Below are 21,098 nucleotides of genomic sequence, written 5' to 3'. Positions count from 1 at the left end.
GCGCGGTTGCGTGGCGATGCTTCGTGTTCACCGTCTTAACAGCGATCACTCTGCTCGATTTAGCATCACTACGCACAGCTACCATTGAACCGTCTACTCTGCGTCGTCACCTCTTCACGAGAATAGCTGATCTTCAATAGGAAGAAGAGTAGGACCCGAGGTCTTCTGGAGCAGCTCATCCAGAGTTCATGCTCGCCGTAACAGCTTCTTCCACGAGACGTCCGCTCGAGCACATCAGCGGCAACACTGTTCTCGACATTCTCTCCTCGAATGTGACTTCGCAAAAGGTGCTTTTCAGGCCATGAGCATTGAGTAGTGCATCTCATGCTTGCAGGCCCAGACCACACACTGTCCGAACAACTGCTTGAAGTCTTTGCCGACTGGTACACTGGCCATTGGATTGTCTGTTACTGAGGTGGAACGCAATTGTGCCAAGCTCCAGGAGAGAAATATAAGGCATATGAGTGATGTCTCCTTTCCGCTCATTCGCAGGTAGCGCACAATTGAACACCACGAAGATGGAGAAAGCTGGTGAGTAGTACGGCGCCGCCGTGACCGCCCTAAGCGCCCCAATCGACTCATGTCAAAGGTGGAGATTCAGACTATCTAGCATACGATTAAAATCGATAAGTATGGTCGTCAAGGTATTGATACATTTCTCGACTGCCGACTTTGCATTTTCGTCATCAAAATACACGAGGTGTTGAAGAAGTTGGAGAAATTGGGGAATTCGGAGAAGCCCTTCTTGAAACCCGAGATCCATCATTCAACTCTCGCGTCTTCACGACCTTCGACTACACGAGCCATCTTCAAGAACGAGTACGACCTACAAGTCCACTTCAAGACGGTAGCTCACCTCACCACCACCACTATGCCTCACGTCCAAGACGCAAAACAAGACACTCCATCCCACGAGTCTAAACTCGCCTACCGCGGCCCCCCCCCTCCCCAACGTCCCCGAAGACGTCGTGATCCCCAACATCCTCAAACTCGACGACAGCGACGAACGCCTCTGGGTCCCCCGATCCAACTCGGTGTGGTTCCGCCCCCTCCTCCTCTCCGTCTCCCAAGGCTACTTCGTCAACCTCCTCCGCGTCCGCAAATCCGGCATCCTCTCCCGCCACCGCCACGCCGGCCCCGTCCACGCCACCGTCCTCAAAGGCCGCTGGCACTACCTCGAACATCCCTGGTGGGCGACCGAAGGCGGGTATGCGTTTGAGCCGCCGGGCGATATTCACGCGCTCGAGGTGCCCGAGGATGTGGAGGAGATGGTGACGATGTTTCATGTCACTGGAGCGTATATCTATGTGGATGTGGATGGGAATCCAACGGGTGTAGAGGATGTGTTTAGTAAATTGCAGAAGGCTAAGGAGCATTATGAGAAGGTTGGACTAGGAGCGGATTTCGTGGAACACTTTGTTAGGTGATTGAAGAGGAAGCCATTCCATGAGCGGTCCTTGGAAAGTGTAGACCTTGTGAAAGGAGTCTACAGTTTTTGTTCCCCATCCTCGAGCTACATTCAATTCTGTCTCTTCATCTCAGCCATACATCTCGTCAATTCGCGCAAAAACGTTCTTCCGGACCCGCGGTATGTACCTAGACTTACTGATCCACACCCTTGTCGAAGAATATCATCTCAACTACCTCCAACAAGCATGAGGTGAATTCGCAATCCACCACTTTCAAATCACGCCGTGGAAAGACCCAAGACCATGTGCGGCAGACACGGCAAGCTCTCCTCTTGGCGGAAGCTTCCTGTTGGGGACACCGCATTTGCCATTGCGTCCTCAAACTTCTGACTCACGAGAGCAATCATTTCCGATCCAGTGACTTCCGTTTTGGGAAGTCTTGCTTGGATGGTACTCATTGACGAGCGAGTGTATTTGTGAGAGTCAGTGTCCGTGGTCACGACCTTGGAAGTCTTTTCAGTTTTTGTTGTGAGCGTTTCGCAGCTTCCGTGAGCTCGAACTGTGGGGTTCTCTTGAGATTCATCAGACTTCTTTTTTCATTTCATTGCCGAACACTCGAAAAAGACACAACGGGAACTCAAAAATATGCCGGCAAAGAGAAGCAAAGATGCCAAACCCTCGGAGGGATCTGGCAAATTGGTCGTCACGGCCCAGCAGAGCCGGTTCCATACCGAGATGGACGAGGAAAATAATTTAAAAGAGGTCAGACTCGCCCACTATTCACCACTCAAAATCCATCCGTTGAAAATGTCCAGATTATCGTCAAAGACCTCTCCATCTCCATCTCCAACCGCGAGTTGTTGTCTCATGCCACGCTGAACCTCCAACGCGGACGCCACTACGTTCTGCATGGGAGGAATGGCATCGGCAAGTCGACTTTATTACGAGCGATTGGCGAGGACCAGGTACCGAATATCCCGAGAGGAGTGAAAGTACTACTCTTGGGACAGACGCAAGCCTCCCCGGCTCTGGAAGACGGGCTCGGCAGTTTGGCGTTGGAGGATATGAGTGTTCTGGAATATGTCGTGAGGAGCGATGAAGTCAGGGAGAAGTTGATGCGGGAATCAGCGATATTGGAGAAGGCGTTAGAAGCGAGTGGGACTGATATGATGGCGGCGGTGCGGGCGTTGAGGAAAGTGGAGTTTGACAGGCTGAGCAAAAGACTTCATGAATGGAGACAGATCGCTGAGAGGAGGAGTGGAGCCAGGGGGAAGGAGTCGAGAAAAGTCCTTATAGCCCTAGAAGAGGAGATGAAGGTTGCCGAGGAGAGGCTTGAGGGTGATGTGAGTGTGGAGGAGATGAGTAGCGAGACAAAGAGAGCGGCGGAGTTGTTGAGCGAAGTGCAGACAAGCCTTGAGTTGGTGAGTTGATATCTTTCTCGTCAACCACATGCATGACTGACCCTACTCATAGATGGACGCCGCCGGCGCCGAAGCAAAAGCACGATCCGTACTCCTCGGTCTAGGCTTCTCCCAAGAAAGCATCGACAAACCACGCTCCCAGCTCTCCGGTGGCTGGAAAACCCGCTGCAGCCTCGCCTGTGCGCTCTGCCAATCCGTCGACCTCCTCCTCCTGGACGAACCTACCAACTTCCTCGACCTCCCCTCAATCATCTGGCTAGAACGCCACCTACAATCCATGGACTCCACCACAACCGTCATGGTCGTAACCCACGACCGAGCCTTCGGAGACGAAGTCGCAGAAGAACTCATGGTGCTTCGAGAACAACAACTCTCCCGCTTCAAGGGCAATCTCTCCGCCTACGAGACCGATCGACTGAAGCAGTACAAGTACCTCACGCGGATGAAAGACGCCCAGGAGAAACAGAAGAAACATATCAAGGAGACGATCGAAGGGAACGTGCAAGCGGCGAAACGAGCGGGCGATGACAAGAAACTGAAGCAGGCTGCGTCGAGGAAGAAGAAGCTGGACGACCGTATGGGAATGCAGGTTTCTGCCAAGGGAGGGAGATTTAAGCTGAATCGCGATCTGGCCGGGTACCACACCAGCAAACGGGATGGTATCGAGGTCCCGACGTTCGACCCTCCGGCTACGATGGTCGTTCCTCTCCAACCGGCGGATTTGAGGTTTCCTGGTGCGTTGGTATCGTTTGAAGGAGTTTCGTTCTCGTATGGTAAGAAGGAGATCTTGAAAGAAGTGAATCTAACGATTCATCCCGGTGACTGCGTGGGGATCGCTGGGTTGAATGGATCAGGGAAATCGACATTGGTATCTCTGGCGATGGGCAATTGCATGGGAAAGGGCAGTGCACTGAAAGGCTCAATACAGCGACACACCCGAGCCAGAATCGGACTCTACAGCCAACTCGCAGCCGAAGAGCTCGAATCCATCTCTGCCGAACGGCCCTCCCTAACCGCCCTAACCCACCTCTTGGAATTCGCCAACCTCTCCCCCGACGACGAACAACCCGCCCGCGGCATCCTCTCCGGTGTCGGTCTCGCAGGACGAATCGCCTCCGACGTCCCCATCGCCCTCCTCTCAGGCGGCCAGAAAGTGCGTCTCGCTCTGGCCAAGATTTTCTGGAATCCACCACATTTATTGATCTTGGATGAGGTGACAACGCATTTGGACACGGATACGATTCAGGCGTTGGTGACGGCGTTGAGGGGGTATGAAGGCGCGATCTTGGTCGTCACGCACGATCGGTTCTTTATGAAGACTGTGGTGGAGGGGGTGTCGATGAGAAGTCTTGCGGCGCAGTCGAGGCCGGAGGATGAGGAGGAGGAAGATGAAAGTGAAGAGGATAGTGAGGACGATGAAGGTGGTGATGGGATCAAGAGGCCGAGGACCGTGTATCGTCTTTCGAGGGGGAAGTTGATCAAGTTGGATCGAGGCATGGAGCAGTATGAGGAGATTGCTGCGAGGTCCGCGACGAAGCTTGGGAAGACGTGAGGAAACTGTCGGACGAGCGAGAGGTGGTTTTGAGCTGACGTGGAAGTTGTGCATGTTGCAATTTTCCTTGAGGTATTTGATACTCCTTGCTGGGCTGATGAAGAATCTATCGTAGCATGCTGTCCGCTCGTATAGCCCGATGCAAGCCCTATGTTTGTTCAACACTTCTATTCAGAATACGTTCAAGGATGATCACGACCGACCTGACTATACAAGAAGCCGAATGCCGGACACATCCTGAAAGCTCCTCACATCGACCGCCCAGCTCAGTTGGCAGTCCACTCGATGCCATAAAAGATGGTACATCCAGTATCCCCACACTCATCCGGACCTCCCATCTGCGTGAACTCATTGAGACAGCTGGCGGACAAGACATCCGCCTGATAGATCGGATCGGCCTGGCAGAATTCGTCCGGGTACACGTTCAGCGTCGGGTGATCCTCGAGGCCCTTGGAGCTGTCGACGAGCATCGACATGAAGCCGATGTCGTTGTTGGTGCAGACGTCCAGACTCGTCAGCGTCACTGTGGTGGACTTGTTCTGGCAGCTCAGGTCGGAGTACAGCGAGAGGCTGATGGTCGCTGAGGCGTCTGGTGGGTTTGTACTTGTGGATGTCCCCGTGGGGGTACCAGTTCCCCCTGTGTTGGATGGATCATAGGTGGGATTGGCTCCGATATAGCCGGGGACTAAGATGGTGCCGGCATCGCCCCCGCCTCCCATCATGGGGATCTGGCCGTTGGGCCCAAACGAAGCGGTGTATGGCGGTTCACTTGCGCAGGCGGTGGTGGTCTCCTCTGTGGTTGTCGAGCCCGTGGCGCGGCAGCCGACGTGGTCGGAGCACGAGGTGCTGAAGCAAGAGGTCGTGTAAGTACTCTCATCAGAATCCGGTCCCACGTTGCAATCCACCGAGCAGTCGGTGACGGTGGAGCTGGAGGAACATGATGACTCTGGATCGTCTGGATCGTCGGGGTCATCAGGATTGTCTCCCCCGTCGCCACCACTGCCGTCGTCGCTATTATCACCACAGCCGGGGCCTACGCAGTCGCCTCCATTGGAGCAACCCACACCTATACAGTCGTTGCAGTTTGGTCTCCCACAGCCACCTCCGCCTCCACCACCTCCTCCGCCACCGAGACTACCACAGCCGATAATGCAGATAGGCCCAGGTGGACCAATGTGCCCCGTTATTGACGGCGGGCAGAAGGGACAACCCGTAGGCGGAGGTGGTGCCGGCGTGGTAGAGGTCTGTCCTGAGGTTGGCGTAGCCGGTGGAGGATAAGGTCCCAGACTGAAGACGTAGTAGATGCCCGGGATAGTTTTCGTTGTTCCACTAGTTGTGACGACGGTTGATTCTTGCGAGAGCGTAGCTTTTTGTGATTCTATTAGCGTCAAACAAACCTCGCGGCAGTACAATGTTGCAGTAAATACCTGGCGGTGGCAAGACGCTGCTCGTTAGAGTGAAGACGGGGGCATTGGTGTCCGTCCACTCTACGTTCGATACAGGAACTTCCGTCGTTGTGATGGGTGGGAATGTAATGGTGGTATCTGAAGAGTACTGGTCAGAAAGGGACGACAATGAGCGATTGAAACAACATTCCACGTGCCTGTTGTTTTGGTGATGTATACGGTGGTCGTCACCATTCCACTCAAGGTCGTTACCAGCGGCCACTCCTCCGTGATCGATGTTGTGACGGGTGAAGGCGTTATAGTGGTCGTGTAAGGTAGCGTCCAAGGTGGAAAGACGAAAGTGCATGGGGGCTGGCAGGACACGGTCGGGCTGCCAGAATAGACAGAGGGATCGATGGAAACAACACCACTGCCGGATCCGCCGCCAGTACCACCGCCTCCTCCACCACCATCTTCGCCCCCTGTAACATTCAAGTCGATAGCCTGTAGAAAAGATCTATTAGTCCCACAACTCGGCAGAAGATGTGCGAGGGCGTACCCAGTCCGACGTTCCAGCAAACCCCAGGGCTTGCGCCCACTCACTGCGAGAGTCGTACGTGGCGCCTTTCATCCATGAGACCCACTGAGTATCGTCGTACACAAGGATATCACCCGCCTCAGTCGTTTCGTATTGCTGAACGCTATACTGTCCACCATTAATAATGCTCAGGATCTCAGTATTCGATAGATAGCCAGGGGTTTCTGGATGCTGGTTAGCGACGAGTTGAGGAGAACATGGGGGCTGCTATACCAGTGCAATTCCCGGGCAAAGCTCCACTGGCGGGGCCTGTGAACGTGCATTCTGGGGTGATGCAGTCTGCCTGGCTCATTTGGAAGCTTCGGCCATATAGGGGCTGGCCCAGCATGATCTTGTTTGCCGGGACTCCGGCCTTCGTCAACATGGAGAGAGCGGATGCGGTTTCGGTGTGGTTAATTTGGGATCTCAAGCAGTTGTCGTTGGGACAGCCGGGGTTCGTGAACTTGTTGCCATAGTCCCATTGCCTTGTTGCGGCTGTCAGCGAAGAAACCGGGGAGGGTGAGTGCAGCTCTTACCCGTGCAAATCATATGTCATGTAGATGAAGTAGTCAAGGAGAGGCGCCATGTCCTTGACAGGAAAGGCTTTCGAATAGTAGTACGATGCCGGCAGCGAAATCGAGACGGTACATTGACTTGGCAGAGCAGCGCGAAGAAGCTTGAGAAATGCGAGGTAATTCGGTCCACTGTCTGGGGAATCGATTGGAATGTCTTCTCCCTCGTCGTCAGGTGCACCCGGATACTACGGCGACAAACGTTAGACACTAGGCTGTTGGTAATGACGTTGTCACATTACCTCCCAATCAATGTCGATGCCGTCGATTCCCTCATTTTGAACGAATGCGGCGAGGTTATTTGCAAACGTCTGCCGGTTGTCAGGCATGGACCCCTGATCTTAGGATATCGTAGGTACTAGGCTGTGTCGGTTAGTATCAAGATAACTGTAGGTCATAGATGTACTCACTGCGGTCGAGAACGTCCATCCACCGAAAGAAACGACCCGTTTAAAACCCGTTTGATCCTTAAATTTGGCCCAGCCGTCCTCGTATGGGGTCACGGATGGTTCGAAGGAGTCTGAGATGTTGGCGAATGCCCAGTGGACAATGGTGTATCTCTCTGGTATGGAAGCGACCTATAAATGACCGCACGGTCGATCCACACTAAATGATTCGTAGTATCCGACCCTCTCGAAGGTAGCAGGGGGAGGGCCGGAGATGATGTCGGTCCCGCAGTTGGATATGCACCCATTACTCCCCGGCTGTGCTGTTCCAGGGTTGCCAGTGTCTCTGAACCGAGCAAAGGGGTTAACATGACACGTCACTTTAGACGATTATCATCTATTCGACTTACGCTGGATCAGCCGTGCAGAAGTCGGGAGTGATTCCTATGAAAGTATTAATACCTATCGACGGCTCCTGCTCGAAACATCGATTCTTACCGCATTGGCCGAAGATATCGCAGCAAGCGTTCAAGGGACACGGATTGAGGTCAGCCCAAGTCGTTGGCTCGGATGTCGCCTGCGTATTGTTGACCTGTGGACCGCACACCGAATTCGGTACATTAGCAGGGAATGGAGGGATACCAGTACTTAGACAAATTTTCATTCCCACGAACAGGTTGCCACAGCCTTGCCAGCCCCAAGTCTGGTTGTTCCGGTTTTTTATGTCCTGCGTGGTCATCTGATGTGCCTCGGCGATGGCCGCGCAGTAATCATCAGGCTGTATCGTATACGAGATGCAACTGCCGTCTGGATTCTGCTGAGGGGAAAAATCCGGCAGGCTTCCTGCGGAGCAGCATGCATACTATCTTGGTCAGTGAAGAATGGAGCGTTTCAAGAGGCGACCCCACCTCATCTGGGGTCAGGCTAGAACAGAAGGCACTGCTTCCATTGTACGACTCCAGTTGATCCTGGGAGATGCCACAACGTTCTGCTACTGAATAACAACCATCGCCAGACTCGACTAGACAGGACGAATTAGTCTTTGATGGTGCATTGGCTCAAGGAAGATGTCAAACCTTGAGTGTAATTGCAGGTGGCTCTGACGACAAGTATTGATCTCGCTTCTGGAGCAATCGAAACTCGGGTTCCAGAAAGGCGCTGCACCTGCACGCCGTCCCAAGGCTGGCTTTGGTCTCCTGTGATGCACCCTGCTTGGTCCCAACTCCGCAACGTCGTCCCCACCGTCAATACAGACGTGTCATAGATGACACCGAAGTAGTCTGCACTGACTGTCTTGTCGGCAGTGCCGCACGATTGAGCAGCAAACTCGGAAGGTGCTGAATTCTGGCCTACCCGATCGTGGAACTTGCTAATCGCAGCAGCGGCACTTGACTTGTCGAGTTGAGATCCGATATATGCCCCAGCAACCATTGATTTCGAGCGTGCAAAGATGGTGGACGCATTGTTCTCTATTGTTGCAATGTAGTTCCCTAATCCGTCGAGGGCGGCTTGAGCGGCAGCAATGTCGGCGTCTCCGCCGTTGTTTCCACTGACGAGTTGTAAAGAGGCCGCTGCTGGCGTTGTGTCGTTTAGAGAAAGCACTTGTCTTCGTGCAAGACTTGGTGACGAAGCATTTCCCCGTGCTGGATCAACCGTCGCCCTATCAGAAATGCTCTTCACTCCAGCAGTACCGTCTGGCAAGACCGTACCACCTGTGGCTGTACAGGCCCTGTAGTAAAGATGTTTCGTATTGGTAACGTTGTTGTAGATGTTCGTCTCGAAGATCACAGTGCCGTCGCAGGCATTGAGCTCGTCGAAGCCATAATAGTATGTCCAAGCAGATGGGTTCGAGCCGCTTGGGTCACACTCAATTGGACATGGTGAGATTGCTGAAACGAATTGCGTTTTGGCAACTTGGGCTTCAAGCAGAACGTTCAACAATATCCCTGAGATTGAAGTACTGCTGAGTCCGTTGGCTAGTCTCATGGTGGAAACTCGAATGTCGTTGAAGGAACTCCTCAGGGGAGCAAGAATGATTGATTCAGCCTGGCGCGAGAAATCCTCTACCATATGCGTAGACAGTCTAGACAGTCTTCTACCTCGCACTTTCGGACCTCGTCATAGATGCGGCGGGCCCGAGATCCGCACGCAGTCTGTTGAGATGGTTGTGTGTAAGTGGAGGCATGACACTAGTGCTGAGGATACCAATGCCGTACATCTAGCCAGAAGAAGAATCCCCTGCCCTAAACAATAAGAAAGTGGATCCTGCAGCCAGTCAGAGCCTGGGGAGAGCCTCCAGTCTTCGAGTCTGCCTCGAACACAAAATGATCTTGACTTTCGTTGTAATAGACTTTTCTTCATTGTGTTCACGCCGCGTCCCAACCATGTAGCCTCTACGGAGTGGGCGGATGAATCAAATTCCCGGCCCCAAGAAATGAACTCTCTCGATGTGCTCTTGAATCCCCTCTCGCGACACCCGGTAGTGCTGCAAACTGTGCACCCCAAACATGGCAGTATCAATGAGGCGTTCCATCTTTGCAATCCTCCTGGTTCTGGTCATTGCAAGCGCGTGGCCGTGAGTAATCCGATTTTCTTGTTGCCAAACCCCACGTTCACTGGTTAAAATTGTTGTTAGGTTCGCTTCAGTACCTCGCACTACAAGTGGAGTGACCAAAAGAGATGACGACAGTCCTGCAACGGGCTGTGGTCCATACTGCGCGGCTTGCAAAGCCAACACAGGATGTACGCCTGTCTCGAAGCGCAGTCTATCCAATTCATGGGACTTCAGCTCCGAATACACCCTGAACAACAATGGTTCGACAGATCGTGTTCTGCGGAAGCGAGTTCTCGAAGAAGTTGATGCGGATGATATTGGCCAGTATTTGAACGACCGCGAAGATGAGAATGACGTTATTGGTTTGGTGGAGAGAGTCGACGACAGCGATTACAGTGTCACAAGGCTTGAGAAGTTCAGCGATTGGCAAGACACCAATGAGCCTTTGATCATGGGCACTGAAAATGGATTCTTGACTGGATGTACAATCTTGACTGTGGTGTCCTCGCAGGCCGTGTATATGGTAAGACCCATGGATTGTTTCAAGGATCTGGAATCGTGTTGACCAGATACGCTTCAGGGCCACTTCTGGCAGAACTTGGGGTTCAAGAATTTTAACAAAAAGGATCCAGAACCAGCGGACTTTCAGGGAAACGTCGCCAACCTCATCACCGGAACTGGTGATCTGTTCTAAGCGATAGGGCCAGCATTAGATGTCTCTCTCTTCCCTCAAACCGAGCCCATATACGTCTCGATCATGACGCCGAAACACGCAAGCAACGGGAGGTTGTATTTTCCGAAGATTATCAATACTGATCTCAAAAATTTGCTGCAGGGTCTGCTGGGTTCTGGTGCGAGAATTGATGTCGTGGGCTACGTGGCGAAGAATAAGTATCCCAATAACAGTCCATTAGGCCGCGCTCTCTTCGAGTACGATTGTGATGCCGATGGCCATGGAAACGGTGACTGGCGTCTGTGGTACGAGGCTAGGGTAGCTCGGGGGAGGTTATTGGGCCAGGAGGTCATCCCATCGGCTTAGGGCTGTCGGGCAGGGCTGTGGGGCGTCTGTGAAGCATGAAGCACGGGCCAAAAAGCGCTTTCCCTATTGCAGGATAGAGATGCAAGCGTAGATGTAGTGAGCCGCAGTACCCGTGGACGTCACGCAGTATGAGAAGTACACGTACCCCATGCACACATATATGTATCTCCATGCCGACTTCAATGGAACCCTTTGGTTTCCCCTTCCTCACCCTTGTCCTACAACATTAGGCTCAATATGGCCGCAGCCGGTCTGGAATGTCTTACCAGCGAGCTCTTTGAAATGATTGTACAGCGTCTGGACTTGAGCAATGTCCGCAACCTGCGCCTCGTTTGTCGGAACGTTGCGTTCAAGGCCACCCAGGACACCTATCGACAATTCTTCCGGGTCAAGCATGTCGACCTCACCCGCCCTGGTTTGGAAACATTCGCTCAATTAACGTCATCCGGGGGATTGGGATGCCTCGTAGAGCATTTGACGCTTGTGGGCATAGTGTACAATCCGACTTTACTCGAAAATGTTGTCAAAAGCGGTAAAAAGTCCGTTCTGAGGGAAGGCTCCAGCTCATACATGGTCTCGCGATCATGTAGCGAGGAGGAATTAAAGCAAGCGCGAAATGATCTTGAGACCATGCGGCGACGACAGGCAGATCTCGATGAGCTTCGACAGCAACGTGTCGACGTTTCACTGCTAAAGACGGCACTTTGTAACCTCGCGGCAAACATAAACCATACACCGCTGAAGAGTCTCTCGCTTCAGATAGCCGTCTATCGCGAGAACACGAAAATCAAACTCAGCCCAAGCGACGGCAAATGCTGGAAGTCGGTATTCGAGGCTACAGCGAGGAGTTTTGTGCTAGCAATGTCGTGTCTTCGCGATAGTAAGCTCCCTGTGGAAGGGCTGGACATATTTGCGAAGAAGCCGGAATCTCTATGCTGCAGCCTTCCTTGCGACACGCTGAATCAACTCGAGTGGGCGGTCGGCTTTGGCCCTTCTTTCACAACACTAAAGTCTCTATCGATTAGCATATCGGACCCCATCGCTGATGAGTCGGAATATCACGCTCGCAAGTCCGGGGACCCTGCCCAGAAAGTTCCATTCGAGTTAATAAAACAGAAGCGGGACCGAGAGACATTGAGGGCCTTGATTCTGGACGAAGGGAATGTATCTGGACTCTGCGAGATGCTTAGTGTTTGCCATCACTTGGAGGAGCTGGAGCTTTCAGCCTACGCCCTTGAGCGTTCGGATTCTGAACTTGAAGACCTCCAAGAGACGATGCGGCGCCGGTATATGGACAACCTCGCAAACCATATGATGCCACTAGTCCAACTACGCAAGCTCCGGATTGGTGGGCTCAGTGCGAGCCAGGAAGATCTTTTGGCCTTTCTGAGGAACCACAGCAGCTCGCTTCGTGGCCTCGAACTCAGCTCCATCAGCATCGATCGAGGTTCGTTTGCTCCCGTCATGCTCTGTATCCGAGACATGAACCTTGAAAGTATCCAACTGGAAGACCTATGGGAGAATGGGGACCTGGTACTTCTCAATGACGAGATGGAGTCAGAGTACACAAAAATAGGTGGAGACTACCTTGGACAGAACGTGATTAACATCACGGGAGCAGATACTAGCAACAAGATTGCTTATTCTCCGTATCGTGGACCTGCTGTAGGCTCCCCCAAGGTCAGAAGGTGGCAACAGAGGAAGAAGATGGATTTTGGAAGGCTGTGATCCTGGCCATGGGAAAAACCACAGCTGGTTGGCGACGGTACTACTGCACAGAATGCCGCCGGTCCAGTCTTTGGTCGGATGGTAACTGGACATAGCATCGGATGTCAATGCACCAGATTTGATAGGCTTGGCCCGCCCGTGTGCTGGTGATATACATGTAAAGAGCGTGGAATCTGAAGCAAGTAAAGTGACGTATCCAGGTGAGATAAGCTCCTGCCAGACGAGGGACACCGGCCAGGCAAACACAATGCATCTCAGCCACCTCAATCCATACGTATCTAGCCTTTCCACGAAGAAAATCTACGGATCTATCTCCACAATCTCCTCTGCTCAGACGGAAATACATGCCAGCGGACCATGTCCCCCACGCCCATCTCCATCTCAAGAGCCGTGCCTGCAGACATTGTCAACCTTGTCACCATTCGCCGCGCCGCCTACGCCACCGACCGTCTCCACGCCCTCGGCCTCCCCTCTCCCATGACTCCCTCACAGAAACAAGCCTACCTCTACTGCCAGCTCGCCACCATGGAGATTCGCTTTACGCTGTCGAATAGGTATTACTTCAAAGCCGTTGATTCATCAAGTGGGAAGACCGTGGGGTTCTCATGTTGGAATGCACTGGAGGGTGATTCGAAGGGTGCGGAGGGTGGTGAAGGACCGGTGATGCCGTCCTTGCCAGGCTTTGTGGACAGCAAAGTCTTCGATGAGATTGGTAAGAAGTTCAAAGAAGCAAAGGAGAGGATTGTAGGTGGACGGGGGGATTTTTGGTGTAAGCTACTTTTTCATTTCTTCCATGCCCTCGCCTTTTCCTCCAGGGGTCTATCAGTATTCATCCCCTAATTCACGTGTAATGAATTCCAGACCTCCAAGCAATGATCGTCTCCCCCTCCCACCAAAAACGCGGCATGGGGACCCAATTACTCAAGCATGGTTTGAGGGAGTTGGTCGATCGCGATGGATTGGATTGTTATCTGGAGGCTTCGGAGGTGGCGGCGAGGCTGTATGAGCGGAATGGGTTTGTGCCGTAGGTGGCGATTTTGATTGAGGTGGAGGAGGGTGGAGTTTATACTGTTAGAGGGATGTTGAGGAAGGCGGGCGGCTAGATTGAGATTTTAGTGAATCGGTCGAATGGTGATCAGGGGTTTTGTTTCTCCTCGGGTTTGAGATCTTCTGCTTTCCGCTCCTCTTCTCTACGCTCCTCCAGCAATTGCTTCGGCGTCTTGCCCTGCTCATCTTTCACATCAGACCGAGCCCCGTAACCCTCCAACAGCTTCATAGCGTCGACCTTCTTCCCATCTGCAGCGAAATGCATCGGTGACCAAGTGGCGTACAAGGACCGATTGCGGGCGGGAAGAGTGTTCTCGGGAAGAAACTCATTCACGTCTGCCCCGCGCTGAATCAGGAGCCGCATGGTATCCAGCCGGTCAGACCCAGCCGCGGCATGTAGCGCCCCTGATTGAGGAATTACAGCGCCATGCTCCAGCAACAACTCGACGAGTCGAGTGGTTCTCGCAGGAGCGGCTTTGGACAGGAGGGAAATCATATAGCTCCCATCCCTTTTATTGCCATAACCCCCATGCCCGGGATGTTTGACGGTGGCGCCGTGTCGAAAGAGTAGAGCAACCATATCCGTCATGCAATACCTGACAGCGTGATCCAGAGGTTGGACGCCATGGCCCATGTGGAAGGTGACGACGCTGGGCTCTGCTTCGATGAAGACCTCCATGATATCCAGGTGATGCCCGTACATCACTCTCAACACGGAATGGTATCTTATGAAGTCCAAGGGCTCCACGTCGTGCTCCTTGCCGAACTTGAGTAATGTTTTCACGACGTCAATATGGCCGCGCGGGGCCGATCGGTTCATACCCCGTACCAAGTTTTCCATCCATCCCACGTAAACTCCTCGCGCATCGTTCTGGACATCTTTCTTAACTGGGCGGTGTTCGCTCTTGATACACCACTGTGTGTCGAGCATAATCTTGGCCCAATCTGGGTGTGAGAGCAAGTCCCGAAGTAGGATGTCGTCGCCCGATGTGCAGGCCTCAATGAGAGGGAGGGCGGCATCCACATCGCCTTCCGCAACATCGAAAAGCTCGTTCGATGATTCTCGTCGTTCGATATACGTCGATCGCGCTGCCTGAGATTGTGCCATGACTGCTGTAGGTTGATTCCTCGTGGTGAATTGCGGGTGAGCCCGATTTGTAGAAGTTCAGATGTGAGTAGAAGCCTGTATATTTGACAGGCCCATGAGCGTGGACTGCAAGCTATACTGCAGCTGGCGATTGTTACGGAATTCAGCCTATGCAGCCGAGCCGCACCTTCTATGACTCTACTCCGGTGAGGCGCCAGATTGTGGCTGTGAAGCAGCCAGGCGACAAGCTAGTCCGAGATGGATTATTCAATTGGCAACGTCGCCACCAAACCCGACAGGTCTTCGCCGGGGCTGGTTTTGATTGGGCGGATTGTAAGGAAGAATCGCCATAACCTGGTAAAGACGACCCATGCCTTGTGGACTTTGGTCGATGAGTCGCTTCCACCCGCTTTCGATCCTCTTCACGATTTCAGTCAATTCGCTTTTGTCTTGTCCAGTAGAGCCAGCACGTTCTTTGTCGACGGCCCGTTTTACGAGCTGCGCAGCCCTCTCTTCGATGCCCATGGACAAAAGGAACCGCCCTTGATCTACCGGGCCATGAACTTCAACTCCTGGTGATGAATTGATGGCGGTCTCTGCCAAAGCCATAAAGTCAACATCAGCACTAACATCAGTAGCTCCAGCTGACAGGAATGGCGAGACGCGATTGTGAGCGCGAATGCCTCGGAGTGAGTTCGTTGGGATTGTAGCTGCTGGGCCGTAATCGATCATGAGGGCAGCTCCAGATGGCTCAGGCTTCTGGACAGGCTGCTCTCTGGCAGACGAAACCTGCCTTCCAGGAACAGCAACCTTTGGTTTGGATGCTGCTTCGATCTCCTGCTGATTCGACCCGCCTAACCGTATGGCAAAGTCTCGCACGTACGCCTGGCTTTCAGGGCTGATCTCAATGGTTGCGCCATCAGTCTCCTTCAACGCTGTGTAACGAGGCGAAGTCTCTGGTAGGTACATTGAATGTGGTGTTGCTGTTCTTGATAGCGAAAGTTCAAATTCTGGCTCGCCTTCTTTGAGTCTGTGCGGCGGTTTCGGCGAAACGAGCATTTCCCTCCACTGGCTGGCTTCTGATTGCTTTCGCTGTGCTTGAATCGGTCCGGTTGGAGTCTGGATCGTGTTTTGCTGTTCAGGAGATTGCTTGATGGCTTGAAAGATGTGTATAGGCAAGGCGTCGAAGAACTCGTGTGCGATGATAAAGGGTGTCTTGCTCGCTTCTCGAGGCACGAAACGTACGTCCTCAGTCCAGACAATCTTGAGGTCCGGCGAATGTCGGCTGACACTTTCCCAACCCAATTCAGTCTTTGCCATGCTATTCTCACCGCAGAGGAGCCGGTGCTGAGCATGTCGTAACGTTTCACTGGCTTCGATGAGATACACAGCCTCGATAGCCTTGGCAAAAGGTGGAAAGTTGCGTATTGTCTGAAGATTTCAGTGTTTCAGTATCTGCGACTCTACGAGAACGTGCAATATATCTTACACGCAGCATATCATCCATCAGAGTGCCTCTTCCAGGGCCTACTTCCATCAGGTATACGCCCTCGCTCTTTCGTCCCTGTGCAATCCATTCTGCAACGATCCAGACACCAATGAGCTCGCCAAATATCTGGCTGATCTCGGGCGATGTGACAAAATCTCCTTTTGCTCCAAACTGATCGCGGTCAGAGGACAGAGCTCCTGTGTAGTAACCACCTAGATCGGACGTGAGAACTTGGCGCATGTACGATGCTACTGGGATCGGACCGGTGGTCTGGGTCGCATCAGCATTGAGTCAGTCTCAGTCTACCGTACCGCTGGCCATACCGTGATCGCCTCAGCCAATTGTTTTGCCAACGGGGTTGACCATTTGTGGCCTCCTTCTGAGGAACTCCATCTTACACCAGGAAGTCTGCTACATCGTAAGTTGATCTGAGCAGTCCGCCGTACCAACTTCCTGGCGGTGCGGCAAAAGCTGCCACTCATCTTCTGCAATAATGAATGTTGATGCTGTGTGAGAGAAAGTCGGATCTGGGACATCTTTCCTCGTGTGGTCCGAGCTCACCTCCGCGATTACGCTAGCCCCAGAAAGGCATCTTTCCGCATCGCAAGGGTAACATCACCTTGCACGAGGCTGCAAAATACAGAACATGGACAACCGCGAGGAGCACAGTCCCTGCTCAGCACAAGCATCATTTGTGCAAATGGGCCGAGAAATCATCATGCTCATTTTAAGCTTGCTCTTCATGGACTGCTTTCCCATTGATCAGGGCAACTTTTGATGAGCGAGCGTAGTAGATACGCGTCCTGCATCACATTTACAGAGAAGCTGTGACTACAAATACAAGTATCGAATTGGTACAGAGGATGAGCGGGACTATGGCAATGAGACTTTGTTTCGACGTGTTGTGATTCTACGACTTCCGGGGAAGATCATACTTCTGCGGGCATGGCACCACTCCACCACACGGTCCACACCCAGCGCACACCCAAGCCGCGAAGGACGAGTATCCCCTCAGCAAGCCTTCCCATACTTCTCTTCTTCTACTTGCCCGACCCCCCCGTCTCCCTCATGAATTTGTCGAAGTCCTCGTCAAGCTGTTTCTTCCGTCTCTCTTGCTCCTCCTCGGCCTCAAGCGCCCCGATCAAGCGCCTCAACTCCCCAATCCACGCCATTATCTGTGGCAATGGCTGCTGCTCCTCCGCCGGTTTTGCCATGGCTTCGTGGGTAGCCCCAGCAATCTGCGCATTCCACCGACTCTCCACCGAACGCGCGACCTCCGATCGAGTTGCGAGTGGCATTCTCCTCCTCCGATCCTCAAGCGCCTTCCTGAGCGCGATGTTCTCCTCACCTACGTCTCCGAGATAGGCGCCCCACTCGTTGTTGTAGTCGATGTCGCTGAGAGGAATGGCGGGTTTGGCATTCTGTGTTTGAAAGTGCTTGCACAACTCCCTGTCGTCGGCTTCGAGAAGGCGATCACAGATGCGGCAGCGACGACCTGACAGTGGCGGACGCTTGTAGCCTCTTGGACCGACGGGTGCGTTTGGGGGTGGCGCTGAGGTGATGTTAGCTTACATACTTTCAAGTGCACCTTCGTTCAAACTTACACGGTAGAGCCATGTCTTGCTGCTTGCGTTTTAGCTCTTGTTGTGAACTGATGATGTTGTAAACAGCGCCCTAACATGAAGTGATATATAGGCACGGCTCTGTTTGCTTTGCCAAGGCGCAGAGCAAGCGCTTGGCTTCTCTTAGGACTCCAGGAGAAACAAGCAGAACAAAACCTCCTGCATTATTCCACCAGCCTGGTACTCCATGCACCTTCGGAGAATCTAGCGCAATCTAGTCCAGGCTTGTGGTACATGCAGACAACGGATAGGCTACCACTTGCCCTCCACAAAAGAGTTCTTGGAGCTTTAGCAGAAACAAGCAGGACAAAGCATGCTGGAGCTTTCCATCAGCTTGGTCCTTCATGCAGTTTCTGGTATTCGAGAACATTGCTGGCTGAGATCGTGGTTCAGGCGACGGATGAGCAATAGCTTGGCTTGAACATGAAGGTTCTTCAAACCTCGGCGGAAACAAGCAGGACAAAGCATTCTGGAATTTCCCATCAGTTTCGTGCTCCACGCAGTTTGGGGGATTCTGGCACATAGGAGGCTACGACTGTAGGGCACACGCCGGCCTCGAAACAGACTTATGTTGCTGGGCCTTCTAGTAAAATCTCGCAATCAGCATTCTTAGCAGAATGGTGAGATGGCAGTTGGAAGGAAGATGGGTAGAACGAGGTCCCCACAAAGTCACACCGCTTGTGTCGTCTTCGAAAAGTAGATGAGCAGTCAACAGTACTCGAGAAATGATTCGATGGATGCGTGGCTTCTATACTGACACGATAAGACGAGAATGGTACATCTAAATAGCGTTGTCTTGAACCTGTCTTATCTTCAGCAGAACATTCTCTTTGCTGGGACACCGTAATATGACAGCGCCCTTTGTTTGCACATGATTCTGCCGACGCGAGCGAGAGATGCCTTATCGAGCTTGACATTTTGCATCCCAATGGTCGCGATCCGCCGGCCGGTCGGATCTTGAAAGTCTCGATATTGATGGCGAAGGCAGGGAAAGCCCGGCCAAAGGTGGAGAGCATCATTCTCATATTGAGTCCCCCAGTAGATGGTCGTGTTCCACTATTCCATAACAACGGGAGGCTTTTCGATCATGGTTGGCAGCAGGTTGGTAGCAGAGCCCTGAAGAGGCCAATGCTAATACTGACAGGGTAGTCTTTTACCAAAACTTGCTCCAACATGCGTTCACCACGCTTGGAGGCTAAGCGTGGGCCATGGAGATCCCAATGGCGTGTGTAGAAAGAACAGGCCTTCTCGAAAGTTTCCAGATCATGGTGTTCTTCGATTAGCTTCTATTTGCCTTGCGGGAGTATGTCTAGCATCCTACAGGTCCACCTTCATGTAGCTGCACGGGCCGTCCAGAAGAGGTCCTCCAACGAGGGCACCGTACATGGTCTCCATCCCGTCCCGCGGAATTGGTCCTGCACGCCATCTCTGACACACGTCTTGCAAGTTTTCGATGCACCAGTCTTGCATTTGTACAGCCTGCCGGTATTTGAGAGAACCCGGAGAGTAGAGTGATTTCGTTTCCCTTTGCTGAAGCCTGCTCCAGGCGCCGAGAGAAAGCTCGAGTGGAAGTATCATGCCAAAGCTGATGAGGCATTGCGCGGGACTAGGCTTCAAGGCGTAGTCGAGGCACTCCGCGACAGAAGTCGCGGCGTCTAGTTCCACGTATTCGGCCTCTGCGAGCAAGCACTGGTCATCTGAGATTGTTGCCAACGTTACCAGCAAGCCTCCAATGAGCAGTCGGTAGGAGTAGTATCGGGTTGCAAAGACGAAGGCAGGCGTTGATTCGAACTCGAGAACTGTACCGGTTGGGGACTTCGTTTCGCTGCTGAGCGACGTCGTTGTCCAAGACATGGCTGCCAAAGCTTCTCGTGCCCATTGATCTTCTGCTGAGTAACGGAGTAGGTTCACCAATTCGATGACCTCAGCCAGGCCCTCGAGATCTTCGGTGCAGTCTCGAACATAACACACTAGGCGTGGTATTTGAATGAGCAGATCGTCGACAATCTGCGTTGTGGCGTCGACTTGCGGCGGTGCACTGAGGTCAACCGATGGGCGAGCGATAGATTCGAGTTGGGACGGCTCTCCGAAATGGATCGCCGTCACGATCTATCATCCAATTTAGACAATAGTCTCATCCATAGCAGAGAGGTTCGACGTACTTCAAGGCAGCATATCATACTTACAATGCTCTGAATGGCGGCGTTGTTGGGTTGATCTTGGAAATGGGAGTTGAGTAGGTGACAGACGCCCTGCAGATGTGGGATATAGCGCCAGGATGCGACTCCGAGAAAGTGCTAAGATCCGATCAGTAAGCCCATAGGAGCAAATATAGCGCCAGTCAAGAACTCACCTCTGCAGCATAATGCAGCATTATCGCGACCACTAAACTCAATTTGTCGTCTCCGTCTTCGGAAGACTCTATGCTAGATTGCAGGCTTCGAAGGGCTCGAACTCCAATTCTGCTCGCTCGCTTCAAGCTCTCCTCGGAGTGCGATTGTTGAAAAGCAATCATGCTCTGCAGGGCATATCGCAAAGCGAGCTCGAGGCAGGGACTGTTGCCGCTGTCTGGTTGTGCCAGCTTCACCCAAGGACCTAAGGGATTGAGGTCGAGCGCTTCATAGCCAAAGACGGAGCCCAGGTCGACCGCACTGGTGGCCTGGGAGTCTACGTTCACGGGTGAAGGTGGCTGCGACTTTACGGGCTCAAACGTGAGAAACTGCCCTCGGCCAGCTTCAGCCTTTTGGTGACGCTTCAAGCGGTAGGTGCATGTGACCTTCTTGCGACTCTCGACGACTGCATTGAGGGCGTCAATCGGCGTAATAGTGGCATCCTTGGCGACCGAGCTACGGTCGTGAATGAAGACAGATTCCACATAATGGCAAGGCCGTCGTTTGATGCTGCATGGTCCACACATGGGCCATTTCTCGTCGCACTGCGTTGCAAGGTCAACCTACAGCCTCGTCCCGGGGCAGTGATTAAGCATAGCGGGCGCACCTTGACCTTTCTCTTCCTACACGTTTCGCATTTGCCGTGTCTGGTCATGGCCGCGCAGAGGATCTCGCTGAATGTGCTGGATAAGCAGCGACAAGACGGGAGGTTCGCATCTCGCCACGAATGCAGCACTGGCGCCGCGGTAGCATATATCCATCTCTCGCCCACTGCCAGCCAGAACGGCGCAATCACGACCTAACGGAGCGCTCCGAGCGCAGCTGGACGTGAAGTCGCCA

General features: G+C 53.0%; 10 protein-coding genes across 10 annotated transcripts; 5 read left to right on the top strand and 5 right to left on the bottom strand.

The window, feature by feature from the left end:
• Positions 1-518: 518 nt before the first annotated feature.
• On the top strand, positions 519-1,427 carry M409DRAFT_22472 (uncharacterized protein; the record flags this gene model as incomplete). Its single annotated transcript, XM_033806350.1, has 2 exons — positions 519-531; positions 964-1,427. 2 exons carry the CDS (start codon positions 519-521, stop codon positions 1,425-1,427), a joined length of 477 nt encoding a protein of 158 aa, XP_033667923.1.
• Positions 1,428-2,054: 627 nt separating this feature from the next.
• On the top strand, positions 2,055-4,382 carry M409DRAFT_22471 (uncharacterized protein; the record flags this gene model as incomplete). The annotated part of the gene is made up of 3 exons (XM_033806349.1): positions 2,055-2,171; positions 2,225-2,830; positions 2,883-4,382. 3 exons carry the CDS (start codon positions 2,055-2,057, stop codon positions 4,380-4,382), a joined length of 2,223 nt encoding a protein of 740 aa, XP_033667922.1.
• A 266-nt stretch (positions 4,383-4,648) lies between these two features.
• Positions 4,649-9,288, bottom strand: M409DRAFT_22470 (glycoside hydrolase family 18 protein; the record flags this gene model as incomplete). Its single annotated transcript, XM_033806348.1, has 13 exons — positions 4,649-5,748; positions 5,810-5,936; positions 6,008-6,271; positions 6,327-6,529; positions 6,579-6,829; positions 6,881-7,104; positions 7,159-7,251; positions 7,327-7,494; positions 7,546-7,648; positions 7,713-7,746; positions 7,801-8,164; positions 8,211-8,323; positions 8,379-9,288. The coding sequence occupies 13 exons, from the start codon at positions 9,286-9,288 to the stop codon at positions 4,649-4,651; spliced, it is 3,954 nt and encodes a 1,317-aa protein (XP_033667921.1).
• A 521-nt stretch (positions 9,289-9,809) lies between these two features.
• Positions 9,810-10,550, top strand: M409DRAFT_22469 (uncharacterized protein; the record flags this gene model as incomplete). Its single annotated transcript, XM_033806347.1, has 3 exons — positions 9,810-9,877; positions 9,938-10,379; positions 10,437-10,550. 3 exons carry the CDS (start codon positions 9,810-9,812, stop codon positions 10,548-10,550), a joined length of 624 nt encoding a protein of 207 aa, XP_033667920.1.
• A 582-nt stretch (positions 10,551-11,132) lies between these two features.
• On the top strand, positions 11,133-12,623 carry M409DRAFT_54245 (uncharacterized protein; the record flags this gene model as incomplete). Its single annotated transcript, XM_033812649.1, has 1 exon — positions 11,133-12,623. One exon carries the CDS (start codon positions 11,133-11,135, stop codon positions 12,621-12,623), a length of 1,491 nt encoding a protein of 496 aa, XP_033667919.1.
• A 357-nt stretch (positions 12,624-12,980) lies between these two features.
• On the top strand, positions 12,981-13,651 carry M409DRAFT_22467 (uncharacterized protein; the record flags this gene model as incomplete). Its single annotated transcript, XM_033806346.1, has 2 exons — positions 12,981-13,392; positions 13,485-13,651. The coding sequence occupies 2 exons, from the start codon at positions 12,981-12,983 to the stop codon at positions 13,649-13,651; spliced, it is 579 nt and encodes a 192-aa protein (XP_033667918.1).
• Positions 13,652-13,758: 107 nt separating this feature from the next.
• On the bottom strand, positions 13,759-14,778 carry M409DRAFT_22466 (uncharacterized protein; the record flags this gene model as incomplete). Its single annotated transcript, XM_033806345.1, has 1 exon — positions 13,759-14,778. One exon carries the CDS (start codon positions 14,776-14,778, stop codon positions 13,759-13,761), a length of 1,020 nt encoding a protein of 339 aa, XP_033667917.1.
• A 246-nt stretch (positions 14,779-15,024) lies between these two features.
• On the bottom strand, positions 15,025-16,728 carry M409DRAFT_66128 (uncharacterized protein; the record flags this gene model as incomplete). The annotated part of the gene is made up of 3 exons (XM_033816801.1): positions 15,025-16,188; positions 16,247-16,516; positions 16,570-16,728. The coding sequence occupies 3 exons, from the start codon at positions 16,726-16,728 to the stop codon at positions 15,025-15,027; spliced, it is 1,593 nt and encodes a 530-aa protein (XP_033667916.1).
• Positions 16,729-17,286: 558 nt separating this feature from the next.
• M409DRAFT_54241 (uncharacterized protein) lies at positions 17,287-17,863 on the bottom strand (the record flags this gene model as incomplete). The annotated part of the gene is made up of 2 exons (XM_033812648.1): positions 17,287-17,798; positions 17,851-17,863. The coding sequence occupies 2 exons, from the start codon at positions 17,861-17,863 to the stop codon at positions 17,287-17,289; spliced, it is 525 nt and encodes a 174-aa protein (XP_033667915.1).
• A 1,322-nt stretch (positions 17,864-19,185) lies between these two features.
• Positions 19,186-20,913, bottom strand: M409DRAFT_54240 (uncharacterized protein; the record flags this gene model as incomplete). Its single annotated transcript, XM_033812647.1, has 4 exons — positions 19,186-19,977; positions 20,055-20,165; positions 20,222-20,803; positions 20,866-20,913. 4 exons carry the CDS (start codon positions 20,911-20,913, stop codon positions 19,186-19,188), a joined length of 1,533 nt encoding a protein of 510 aa, XP_033667914.1.
• Between the last annotated feature and the right edge of the window lie 185 nt (positions 20,914-21,098).

Source organism: Zasmidium cellare (assembly GCF_010093935.1).
Source record: "Zasmidium cellare ATCC 36951 unplaced genomic scaffold M409scaffold_16, whole genome shotgun sequence".
Taxonomy (NCBI): Eukaryota; Fungi; Ascomycota; class Dothideomycetes; order Mycosphaerellales; family Mycosphaerellaceae; genus Zasmidium; species Zasmidium cellare.
The sequence above is the reverse complement of the archived record's forward strand: the minus strand, read 5'-3'. Positions and strand labels throughout refer to the sequence as shown.